This window comes from Myotis lucifugus, unplaced genomic scaffold (assembly GCF_000147115.1).
Source record: "Myotis lucifugus unplaced genomic scaffold, Myoluc2.0 scaffold_292, whole genome shotgun sequence".
Taxonomy (NCBI): Eukaryota; Metazoa; Chordata; class Mammalia; order Chiroptera; family Vespertilionidae; genus Myotis; species Myotis lucifugus.
The window spans coordinates 542321-554353 of NW_005871340.1; the positions used below are offsets into that span (position 1 = coordinate 542321).

At 53.0% G+C, this 12033-nt stretch overlaps 1 protein-coding gene across 1 annotated transcript in view; it reads right to left on the bottom strand.

Annotated features, from left to right (window-relative positions):
* ADAMTS14 (ADAM metallopeptidase with thrombospondin type 1 motif 14) overlaps positions 1-11509 on the bottom strand; it is an 86740-nt gene extending 75231 nt beyond the window's left edge. Inside the window, exon 1 of the mRNA XM_023763584.1 lies at positions 11416-11509. Coding sequence (XP_023619352.1) covers positions 11416-11509 — 94 coding nt within the window. The remainder of the gene's footprint in view (positions 1-11415) is intronic.
* Positions 11510-12033: the final 524 nt, after the last annotated feature.

Consider the following 12033-nt stretch of genomic DNA (forward strand, 5'->3'; position numbering starts at 1 on the left):
GGAGCCACACCATCACGCTGCTCTCTCGAGCCACGCGAGATCAAAATGTCGTAGCAACGACATCTTATATTCTAGACGACGAGGGACTGGAGTTTAATATTAGTACATTCGCTGTGCCCCGGCTCGTCCCGGGGGGGCGCCGCGCTCGGGGTCGGGGGCGCGGAGCTGTGGGAGTGCAGTAGCGTGCGGCCCCCGCCGGATCGGAAGTGCCACGCGGAGCCACAGCTGCGGCTCCGAGCGCGCTGGGCGAGGGTCCCGCCAGCCGCCGGGGCTCTCCCGGAGTGGCAGCCCGTAGCTGCTTTCCCTGGCTCCTTCGCTCCCCTTGCTTAACCAGGGCGGCTCGCTAGAGCCACAGGGCAGAAGGGATTTCCGACTGCATTTGAGAGGGGAGACTGTGAGCACCCCCCAGAGAGTGTTTCCTTAATGCCCCCGCTAACCTTCCGACCACTTGGATCTGCCTATTTTGCAGACTACAGCTCCCTCGGCCCCAAGCGCAGTAACTGGTCTGTGTCCCAGTCAAGAAGAACAGGGCTGAGCAAGGTGAAGAGAGAGCCCTGGCTTTACGACAGCCCTGGTTGAAACCCTAGCTCTGAGCCTCCATGTCCTCATCCATGAAATGGGTGTTAATTATAGCACATAGTAGGTGTTCAATAAATCACATCGCTTTCCACCCCTGGCACCTGCCACACAGCCTAAGGTGGGGAAAACAAGAGTCTGAGAGAGGAGGGTGGATGCTGGTTTTGCAGTGTTGCCAAGACCGGTTCAGTAGTCAGGCAAACAGCCCAGCTCCTGCTCTGCTCCCCAGTTCTACTCCATAAATGTGCTCCTAATGATTTGCAAATGAACTATATTTCAAGCAATCCAGAGGAGGGAATAGGCGATTTTTGTTTTTTGTTTTTTGAGAACTGTGGAATAAAGAATCTTTGTGTAACGTGTAGAAAGACCCTTAATCTTTCTGCCTTTGCGTTCAGACATTGTGTTGTAGGGCTTTCTTAAAGGGAGGTCAGCTTGTGGATGGAAATTCTCTAACCTGACTTGTCTTGGGGATCCCTGGGTTCCTGAGAAAGGACTTGGGTTCCTTCCTTCTTCTCCTCACAAGAGGTGTCCCAATCTGCACCCTTGCTGGGCTCTGACCATGCTCCTGCCTTGTGGGCAGAGAGCTGGAGTCTTCATCCCCATGGCCCCAGCACCTGGCTCAGGGGCTCCTCAGAGGTAGTGCTTGTGGGATGAATGAAATGACACTGAGGTTTTGGAAGGTCGGTGCACTTGTGAAGCAGGTTCAGAGAGCTGAAGTGATGTATCCCAGGTCACACAGCTCATTGGTAGCAGAGCTGGGATCAGAACCCAAGAGTCTGGTGCTGAGTGGAAGAGAGAGGCAAGATTGGCAGTCAGGAGACGGTGCTAGGCTGGACTTTGCCAAGCTCAGGCCATGGGCAAGTCATTTTCCTTTGGGCTGCAGTAGCTCCCTGTCAAAGGGAAAACCGTGAGGAATACTGGAGTCACAGATGCAAACTCTAGAGACCTGTGGAAATGCAGAGTGTATTCTATTCCAAGCAACACCAGAGCATCCGGTTACAGTCTTCCCTCTGTATCCTTGGGAGATGGTTCCAGGACCCCCACAGACACCAAAATCACAGATGCTCAAGTCCCTTATGTAAAATGGCGTAGTCTGTGCATATAACCCATCTTTGCACACCACTTCATTCACATGGAGTCAGCCTAGTGCTCAGCACGTGGCAAATTCAGGTTTTGCTTTTGGAACTTTCTGTAATTTTTCCCCGGATAGTTTCCATCCGTCGTTGATTGAATCCTTGAATGTAAAACCTGCAGATATGGACAGCTGACTGTATTTGGAAATGGCACCACCAAACTAATCTATATGAGGTTCAGGAAGAGTAGAGTTCCTTTTCCCCATTTTCTGTTCCTTTAAAATCTGTGAAGTCAAGAGCCAGACTGTGGCTTTGTGTGTGAAGGCTGAAGGAGCAAGCACGTGAGGGGTAGGTGTGTGTCCGTGGGAACGTGAGATGACCAGGCCTGGAACCGTCTCCACTCTGGCGCTCCATGAACCCACGGAAAGAGCTCAAGATAAAATCACCTCCCTTAAAAGGGTCTCAGTTTTCCCAGCTGCAGAGTGGGGGCCCTGTGGGGACAGAAGGGAAAAGTTACGGCATGTGATTGCCCGTTCTCTCCCTGCTGCGGGCCATCTCAGAGAAGCTCGCCTGGAAAACTCGGGCCTGGGGCCCCTCCCCGGACTCCACCCCATTCCGGCCTTAGATTCGGTAAGTCAAGAGGGACAGACCACAACTGGGACCCCAGCAGCCTGACGCAGGAACGGTGGGGCTGGGGCCTTCCCTGGAGCCAGTCTTGGCAAGCAGAGAGCAAAACCTCACCCTGATTCGCTACCCCCACTCCCTTCCCAGGGCTACAATGGTTGCTTTTGTTGGCAAGTATTGTATGTCCACGTTCTTTTCTACTGAGGAAGCCTTTGTTAGGAAGAGGGGACGTAGGAACATAGCTCAGAGTCTGGGCCAGAAGGTGGGGAAAATGGCCGGATGGCCGGCCCTTTTCTGGACATGAACAGGGCCAACGCAAAGAAGCGTACTGGCATCAGCTGGCGACCCTCTTCAGTGGGCAAGTTCTGGGTCCGTTCCTCGCCTTGGGATTTTGCACGGAGGAGAATGTCTTGGATGTTTCTCTTGCTGACCGTCCTCTTCAACACTCGTTCAGTCCATGGCCCTGGCAGGAGAGGAACAGGTGCAGTCTGCCCTGCACACAGTCAGCAACCAATCAGAAGGCATGACAGGTGCATGGGGAAGCCTGAAGAGCAGGTGAGCCGGGGAGAGAGAGCCTGCTCTGGATAAAGAAGCAGGGACACGCAGGGCTGTGGGGACTCGGAAGGAGAGGGACTGAGGGGAAAGTTCCAGGAAGATGTGGGTCTGAGCCAAGCACGCAGGAGAGGGGAGGAGGAAGTGCGCCTGCTTGAGCACAGGCGTGGAGGTGGGAACCGACGCCCTGAGTGAGCGCCCCCCTGCGGAAGAAGGCGGTCCTGGCCTGCAGCCCATTCTCCCTGGAGCACAAAACCCCAGTTGGAACTAGAGGTGCTCTGACACAGTCTCCAATCCATTGTTCACCCCCATTCTACACGGTAGGTAAACTGAGGTCTAGAGAGGGAAAGGGACTTCCCCTGGTCACCCAGCTGGTTTAGAGTAGGGCCAGGTCCCCTGGCTTCAAAACCAAGGCCCTGCCCTCTCACCTGCAGAAGCACAGCCTCTCCCCAGTTCTCTCCCCTCCCTTGCTCTGCCTTCCAAGATGAAGAGGAGGTGGTCTGAGGTTGAGACAAAATCCCCCACCTCGGGGGGAAGCATAGATGCCCCCATCACAAGGAAGTAAGAATGTCAGCCTGAGACAGGTGTCTGTGGGAAGAGGCAGGAACCCCCGAGGGAGGGTGCGTGGGTTGCACAGTGGCAGGCACAGTGTTGTCACAGCTCAGGGGGCCAGCAGGTGGCTGTCTTTTGTTGAGTACCAGCTGCTATGCTAAGCACTTTACATGTTACCCTGAAATACACACCGAGGGTCCCTTCCTTATAACCCCTGTGTGACCAGTGACCAGCTGAGCCCTGATGTGCTCTGGAGAGAAGAAAGGGAATTCCACCCTAACTCAGGGGAACCCGCCACCATCCCCCCAGTTAGGAAACCAGACAGCCAGAGCCACCCTAGTCACCTCTCTCACGAGCCATGTCAATCACTTCTAAGCCCTATGGTGTCTACTCTAAAGGACCCCCCTGCCCAAATATAGCTACTTCTATCTCAAATGCACACCTCCTCACACCCAGGCCACCAGTACCCCTCTGGACACTGCCATCAGTATGTGCTAGCAGATCCCCCCCCCTCTTCTCTGGCCCTTGAAACCTTCTCTCTAAATACATCCAGAGGAGGTATCTGAAGCACACCCCAGATCAGGCAGCTGCCTCCACTATAAAACCTGCAAAGGTTCTGTTACTCTTGGGATAAAGACCAGACTCCCTAATTCAGCCTTGGAGGCTCCACATGGGGTAGTCCTGCCAGCCCTCCTGCAACCCTCCAGCTGGCTCCTTGAGTGCATGCTCACTTTGCCTCAGGGCCTTTGCACAGGCTCCCTCCAGCCTGGAAGCTCTATTCTACCTCTTCACCTGTCAATCCCTGCCCTGAAATACACACAGAGGGTCATCCTTCCAGTCCTCTCTTCCTGAAGCCGGTCCTGTCCCACCAACTAGGTCAAATCCCCCTGTTGTTGCACCGTCTCCGTCTCCTTCACAGCACTGGTCACTGTGGAGCTTCACCTGATTCTGTGTGACTCACAGATTAATATCCGCTTCCCCCACTAGACCATCAGTCCACAGGCAGCAGGGACCTGGTCCGGACTTTTCTCCTCATTGTGTCCCCAGTGCCTGTCCTGTGCTTGGCATCCAGTGGGCCCTCAATCAACATTAGTTAAATTAATAATCAAAGGAAAGGGAGTTGGAGAAGGAACAGCTCATGGAAAATTTGGGGAGTTAAGTGTTTCCCAGAATCATCGGGCTAGGGGAAAACTTGAGACACACACGTTCTGATTCCACCATCAACGTGAAGGTCAGCAGGCTCCTCAGGGGAGCAGGGATGGGGGAGAGGAGTTGCCTCTGTGCTCCCCGGAGCCTTGACAAGATATTAAAAACAACAAAATGAGTCCTCATAGCTGCCACCAATCGGCCAGGCACTACATGTTTACCTCGGTTTTCACAGAAACCTCGCAAGTCGGTCCCCTTATCCCCACGTACAGGCTCTGCGAGGTTTGGGCAATTTGGCCCAGTACTCGCCGCTGGTTAATATCGGGGTCGTACTGACACCCAAGTCAGCTTCTGAGGACACGACGGGGCCTGCATGGGATTCTTCCACCCTCACCACCTTAGAGGCCCCTACTTCATTCTGTCTTCCTTTTTCACTTTTAAAAACCTTTTTGTTGCCATGGCCAGTGTTGCTAAGCAGTGAGAGCATCAGCCCGCGCACCAAAGGGTCACAGACTCAAATCCTGTTCAAAGGTATGTACCTGGGAAGCAGGTTCCATCACAGGCCCTGGTTGGGGCGTGGGCAGGAGGCAACCAATAAATGTCTCTCTCATATCTGTGTTTCTCTCCCTCTCTCTTCTCTGTCTCTCTCCCATCCTCTCCTTTCCTCTCTCTCTGAAAAGCAATGAAAAACATCCTCAGGTGAGGATTAACAAAAAAATAAAACCTTTTTGTTGTGAAAACTGTAACATAGAGAAAAGTGCCCGTTTTTACAAAGAGGTAAACTGAGGCCCAGAGAGCAAGGTAACCCCTGAGGCCACCCAGTGAGATTGTTCAGGGACAGGATCACACCCCGGGACTCCCGGTTCCCGGTCAGATCACCTTGGAGCCTCCCCACTCTTGGTCCCTCCGATCCAAGAACCGTGGGCCCCTTCACCATTGGTTCCCACCACAGTCCAAAGAGGAAGACAAGTTGATCTCTTCCTCCTGCAACCTGAGAGCCATAGTCCTGCCAAGAAGTTCTAGGGCAGGAGTTCTCAAATCAGGATCCACCAGACCAGCAGAATCAGCACCCCTGGTTGTTTGTTAAATTTGCAAATCCTCGGGCCCCAGGCCTACACAATCAGAAACGCAGGGGCTGGGACCCAGCAGTCTGTGCTTTAAACCCTCTGGGGGATTCTGCTGCATCTTCAAATTTAAGAGTCATTCTTCTGAGCAAAGCCTTGAAAATTGGGGCCAAATGAGGACTGAGAACAAACTCACTGAGGACCCGTGACCTGCTCAGAAATAAAGGATGCCACCCTCACCTCCCGTCCGGTCTGCTAAGTCTGGGCTGGAGCTGCATCTGAACTCTGGGGCTGGGCAGAGCTCCAGGAGCATCCAGAGGAACCAGAGACCATGCCTGCGGCCTCCTCCACATCACCCTTCCCCTCCCCCGCCCCCAGCATTCCCTCTGCACATTTCCTGGCAAGTGTCTAATGACCGTATCTAGGAGACTCGGACGGGTTAAGTGAACCACTGTGATTTGTCATGCATTACGGAACAGCTGATACCCCTGAGACCAGCTGAAGCATGAGATCAGTTAGAAACAATGCTGTTTGTGCCCTGTGTGTTAGACGCTGTGTGGCTGCGGTTACTGCGGGTGGAAGGGCTCGGGGAGAGGCGGTCTCCTTGTCCTCATAAGGAGGGATGCCAAAAAGGCCAGCTGTCCTTCGGGAACGCTGTCTCTGCCATTTCCTCCTCTGAAACTGGAGGTCTATGATTGCAACATCAGCATCCTTCTACCCAGAGTCCAGTGCAGCCCCTGACATTGGCCCTTTGGGGTCCACAGAGGTAGGCAGAAAGCAGAGACCTCTCCCATGTCCTGGAGCCCCTCTGGTGTGATAGGACTCAGAGGGACCTGTCAAGGGCCTTTATACAAGCCTTTTTCTAAGCCCGGTGTCCTCTTAGAAGCCAGGGGTGGCATCCTGCAGCAGGGCGGGGCCAGGCCTCCGTTCTTTTCCTTTCTCTAGACCAGTTGGGTTACATGTAACAAACAAAAAAAAATATATTTTTTAATTAAATATGGCTTACTGTATTACCCCACAGAATATGGGATACGGAAGCAGGCCTGTTCCGGCCTGGTTAATGTGGCAGCTCAACAGAATCTTCCAGAACCCCAGTTTCATTCTCTTTCCACTCTGCCATGTGTGGTGGTTAGTCTCGTCCTCGGGCTTGTCCTTTCTTAGTTACAAAAGAGCTGCATTCACTACCCGGCAACATATGTTCACCAGACACAACAGTGACCAGAGGCAATGGAGGAGGGAGCTCTTTCTTGACCCCTCTTTTTGAAGATTTTATGCCAATTTCCAAACATACACAAAAGAAGACAGAAGAGAATGAAGACCCCCATTTCCCCATAAACCAGCTTCAATCAATCTCAGCACATGGCGGTCTTGTTCCCGTTTACCGCCTCCCTCCACACCCCGGGTTATTTTAAGGCAAATCTCAGACATCATTTCCCATGTAGTATCAGTAGCTAATAGGTAAAGACTGTCTTCGGTAAAACAAAACAACATCAACAACGAAAACCATGATTCTTTGTCACAGCTCACAAAATTAACCGTAAATCCCTAAAATTATCTTATATCCAATCGTTGTTCAAACTTCCCCACCTCTCCCAAAAATACGTGTTTTGTTTTTTTAAGACTTGGGTTGTTCAAATCAGGGTCCAAACAAAGAGCACACACTGCACTGGCTGATGTGTCCCTGAAGACTCTTCTCATCTGGGCCACGGTGGGCAAACTAGACCCAGGGCTGAGTCCAGCCCGAGGCCTGCTTGTCAATACACCCAGCACCTCCACCTGTTTACATAACCGTTGGTTCTTTTGTGCTCCACAGCTAGAGTGAAGAAATCTCTACAGAGCCTGTCAGACTAAAATATTTATTACTGGGTTTTTACAGAAAAGGTTTGCCGATCCTTAACAGGAACAATTTCCCCCTCTCTTTCCTCCTCTCCCTGTTTTTGGTTGAGACACCAGGACATTTGCCCTGTTGAATTCTGCATGTTCTTGTGCCCCTTTTGAAGAACAAGGTAGAGGTCTCCAGAGGCCCCTGCAGCAATATGCCTTCAGGTCTCAGTGCCCAGAATTACCTGCAGCCTGTCCCTCAGCTCCTGACAAGGGCAGAGGCCCTCCTCGGAAGCTCATGTAAGAAATTAATCAAATGGGGTTTCCACCAGAAGAAGGGAGGGGAGTGAATGGTTGCTAGATGGGAAACCAAAGACGACTCCAAGCTTCCAATAGGGGTCATCTCAGCAAAATGCTGGAGCTTGTCACGGCTCCCTCTGCTGGCTCTAACCAGTCAGGAGCCCGCTCGAACCCAGGACAGAGGTTCTCCCTACTCCATCTCTCAGCTCGTGGTCAACATCTAACTAACCCGTGGCGCGGCTCCTCTCCCAGCCTGTGTGGGACACCCAGTATCAGAGGTGACTGTGGCAGACTTGTCTCTATGTTCTGAGCTCACCGTCTAGTGAGGGTCACAAACAAGAGGTCAGGCATTCCTGGGCGACCTGCTGGGATGTGTGTAGGTGCTTTCAAAAGTCCCAGCTTCATGCCCTGACTGGTTTGGCTCAGTGGATAGAGCGTCGGCCTGCGGACTGAGGGGTCCCGGGTTCGATTCCGGTCATGGGCATGTACCTTGGTTGTGGGCACATCCCCAGTAGGGGGTGTGCAGGAGGCAGCTGATTGATGTTTCTCTCTCATCGATGTTTCTAATTCTCTATCCCTCTCCCTTCCTCTCTGTAAAAAAATCAACAAAATGTATTTAATAAAAGTCCCAGCTTCAAATAATCATTGGACATTGTCACCTGTGTGCCCTCCAAACGAGGGAGAGGCCTTTCCCCACCCAGCCATGGAGAAGGCTGCAAACCTCTACTGACCACCAGCTATGGACCTGGCAGTGCGGGAAGCACTGTGCTGACCCCAGCCCTCCAGCTCTGCTCTCCATTTTCAAACTTAGAACTCAGTTCAGATGACCCAAGTGGATACCTGTGTGTGATTCAAATGGTGAAGATGAGGTGTCGTAGCATTTGCCGGGCAAAAGCAAAACCTCAGCAGGGGAGTTAGAAACCCAGGGTTCCCGTCAAAACTCTGCTGCTAACCAGCTAGATAGGCAGTCCCTTCCACCCTGGGTACCATGAGGAGGTAGATGACATCACCTCTGCGGGGCCTCTGGCCCTGACTGTCCATGACTCAGCCCCCAGGCCTCTGCATCGCTGTTTTCTCAGCCTGGATTGTCTTTCCACCACGCATCCACCTGGCAAGCTATCAGCCTTCCTTCGAATTCCTTTTCAGTGGTTACCTCCTTCATGAAACACTCCCAGACGTAGAACTACCCCCACTCTCCCACCAGCAAATCGGTCAATCGCTCCCTCTTCTGCTCCACACCTGTACCTTGGAAGGAAGTCTGTGGGACAACCTGTGCGGAAATTATTCACTGGTTTACTGACTGTGAATACGGGTGTCATTTCACCTTCCGTTACCGTCTAGCACACAGCCTGGAGCATAGTAAGTGTTTGACGAGGGAGGAAGTGGGGGGCATCTTAATACTGTCAACAATTAGAAACAGAAACCACACTTAGGGGAGGCCAGGGGATTGTCAAGGGCGGGGGGGGGGGGAAGGACACATATGTAATACCCTTTGTAATACCTTAAGCAAAAAAAAAAAAAGAAACCACACTAAGAAAAAGGTTTGATGAATCAACAAAAGAAGGCATGAATTAGTTACCTGTGTTTTCTCAAGCCTGGTGCAGTATTAGCAGATTGCTATTATGGTCTGGGGAAAGATGCATACTTCTTGCTGAAACATTTCTTATCAATTTGTTAATGGCAGGGACCATTCTCTGCTCAGGCTTTGTGTCACCCGGACTTGGCACCCAGGAGGTGCTCAATGAAAGCGTGCTGCATTGAGCATCATTGAGGTCCCCTCCCTGCAGCCCTCCACATTGGCAAGCAGCTCTCCCCAGGGGCTAAATGATTCCTCTAAGACTTTGAACCCATTGTCATGAAGACTGTGGATTAGGGATTAGATGAGGTGAGAAATATCTGTCCTGGCACCAGAGCAGAGGCTGCTGGCCAAGCTCCAGTCCGTAGGGCGATGCTTGCAAAGAACCTGCTGGCTCCGAGAGCGTGCCCAAGAGGACCACCGCCATCATGGTTTATGGATCTGGGCTTACGTCAAAAAGTCCCCTTGGAATGGAAAGAACCTTCCCTACCAGTATAATGTGACATGTATGCAGAACAAAATGTGGGTGCTGCAGGCTGCTAGTAAGGGCTGGGCTGGGTCAGCATAGCTTTCAGCCAGGGGGTCTGGACGTTCTGAGGGATAACTTCTTCCCTTCGGACCCAATGTCAGGTTAAAATTGACTTTACTGTCTTTATTTATCTAACTCTTAGGGGGTAGGTGTTGTCCCCATTTATAGATGAGATTTAAACTGAGGTTCAGAGAAGTTAGTAACCAGCCCAAGGTCACACAGCTAAAAAGTGGCAAAGTTGGGACTTGGAGTCAGCTCTTCAGACCCCAAAATCTATGCACTCCATGCTGCTGTTGGTCTGTAAGCACGTTATTTCTCACCAAATGGTTAGCTTCGTAGTGGCTCCTCATAGGGCATGGCTCCCCAGGGTGCCTGGAACTGGGCTGGACCCACAGCCAGCTCTCAGGAGACTGCAAGTCGCTGATTAAGTCCTGTGCCCTGTGCCCTGTGCCCTGTGCCCTGTGCTCTGGATAGAGATGGTCCCTGCAGCCCCAACTTCAAGGAGAGAAAGGATATCAGCCTGCAGGGGTACTCAGGCCTTGGGAACTGAATGAGGCCTGATACCCATCATCTCACCCAACAGCTGATGGCAACACCCCCAGTGGTCACCATTAGTCACCCGTCCACCACAGGGCCCTGGAGCTGCCCCACATTTAAGCTCCACTGGCCTCCAAGATGTACATGTTGGCAAGACCTCCAAATCAATTAGCCAAGTCAGCGCTGGGACGCTAGGAGGTTTGTGGGGTGGGAACCGGATCAGAAATCTCTCCCAAGGCCCCTGACTCAGTCACCGAATGGCCAGTGGAGCCGAGCCTTGGCAGAGGGGCACAGGGAGCGCAGGAATGCAAGGTCATGAAGCGAGCAAAGCCCACGGAGAATTAAAGTACAGTGCGAAGTCCTAAATCCGGGATGAGCTAAAACAGGACTCTAGATTGCACGTTGCAAGCTGCAAACCAGAGCTCCTGAGCGAGGCGCTCCCCTGAGTCCACTCCAGCTGGCCACGGAAGCGTCCTCCCACTCGGAAGTGACTGACCTCCACCAAAGGTTCAAAATAGGTCCGCACAGCCCTGCAGCCCCGCGGGCTGAGAGCAGCTGTGAGGAGCCCTGTGGCGGCCGCCACACCCAGTGACCTAATGCCTTTCTGAGGTCTGAGCGGCCTGGGGAGGCGGGGAGGCAAAACCCTCCATCACTCCCGGGGTAGTGGCTTTTGAAAGGCGCACCCCCATCAAAGGGCAAATGTCAGAAAGCAAAACACAGACACAGATTGGTGTCCAGGGCCGTGTGGGCTTATGAGTCGCCTGAAGAAATGTCAGTGGCTGGGGTCTATTCTGCGCTTTGGGTTTCAAGGAGCCCTCAGCAGCCGGGGCTCAGAGTGGACCCACCCAGAGCTACTCTCAGCTTTGGGGACTCCCTGGCCCTTCCTCCTCCAGGTGGGTCTGCAGCAGGGCCCGAGCCAGGTGGCCGCAGGAACTCAGGAACAACAGCCAAAGTGACAACCAAGCAGCTGGTGTCCCTCCTCCCTCCGGCCCCACAGCATCACTGACACGAAGGGACCCTTACTCCCCACCCCTCCCCCACCACTTGGGTGGGCGCATTTGTTACCACATCCACGGGGGCTCCGTATATCCCCACCAGGGCCCCCATTGGGCTGTTGCCTCTTCCTCTTCCAGAAAGCCATGTCTCCCTCAGCACCCATCCTCGTCACACAACTCAATTGCTTTGCAGGGTCTGAGATGTTACCCTACTTCTAGGCTAATCCAGTTTCCTGGCAGAAGACACGAAGCTTCTGGGTCAGAGACCAAGACTTGGTTACTCGTGGCACAGCAGGCAGCATGACCTTCACCTTTCATTGATCCCCTCCCCCCAAGTTCCCCGGAGCCAAGTCAGAGGCAGGCCTGGATGGATGCTGTGCCCGCAGTGGGTTTGTGTCACAGCTGAGGAACCCTGAGTTTAGGAAATTCCCATCTTACAAGGGGGCTGCTAGCAGGCCTGCCCAGTCATTGCAGTGGGGGGACAGCAAGCAAACCTGCCCTCTTGGAGACTGATGAAGATCTTTATCTCCCAGGGCCAGTTACTATGCAAACTCCCAGGAAACGCAGTCCAGAACAGAAGCTGTGAGGAGGTATACGGAGACCCACAGGAACCGTCTCCCAGCACACACTGTGGGAGCCACGCGAGCCTGTGAGCGGAGCGGGGAGAGGCCACCTGTCTCCCTAAGCA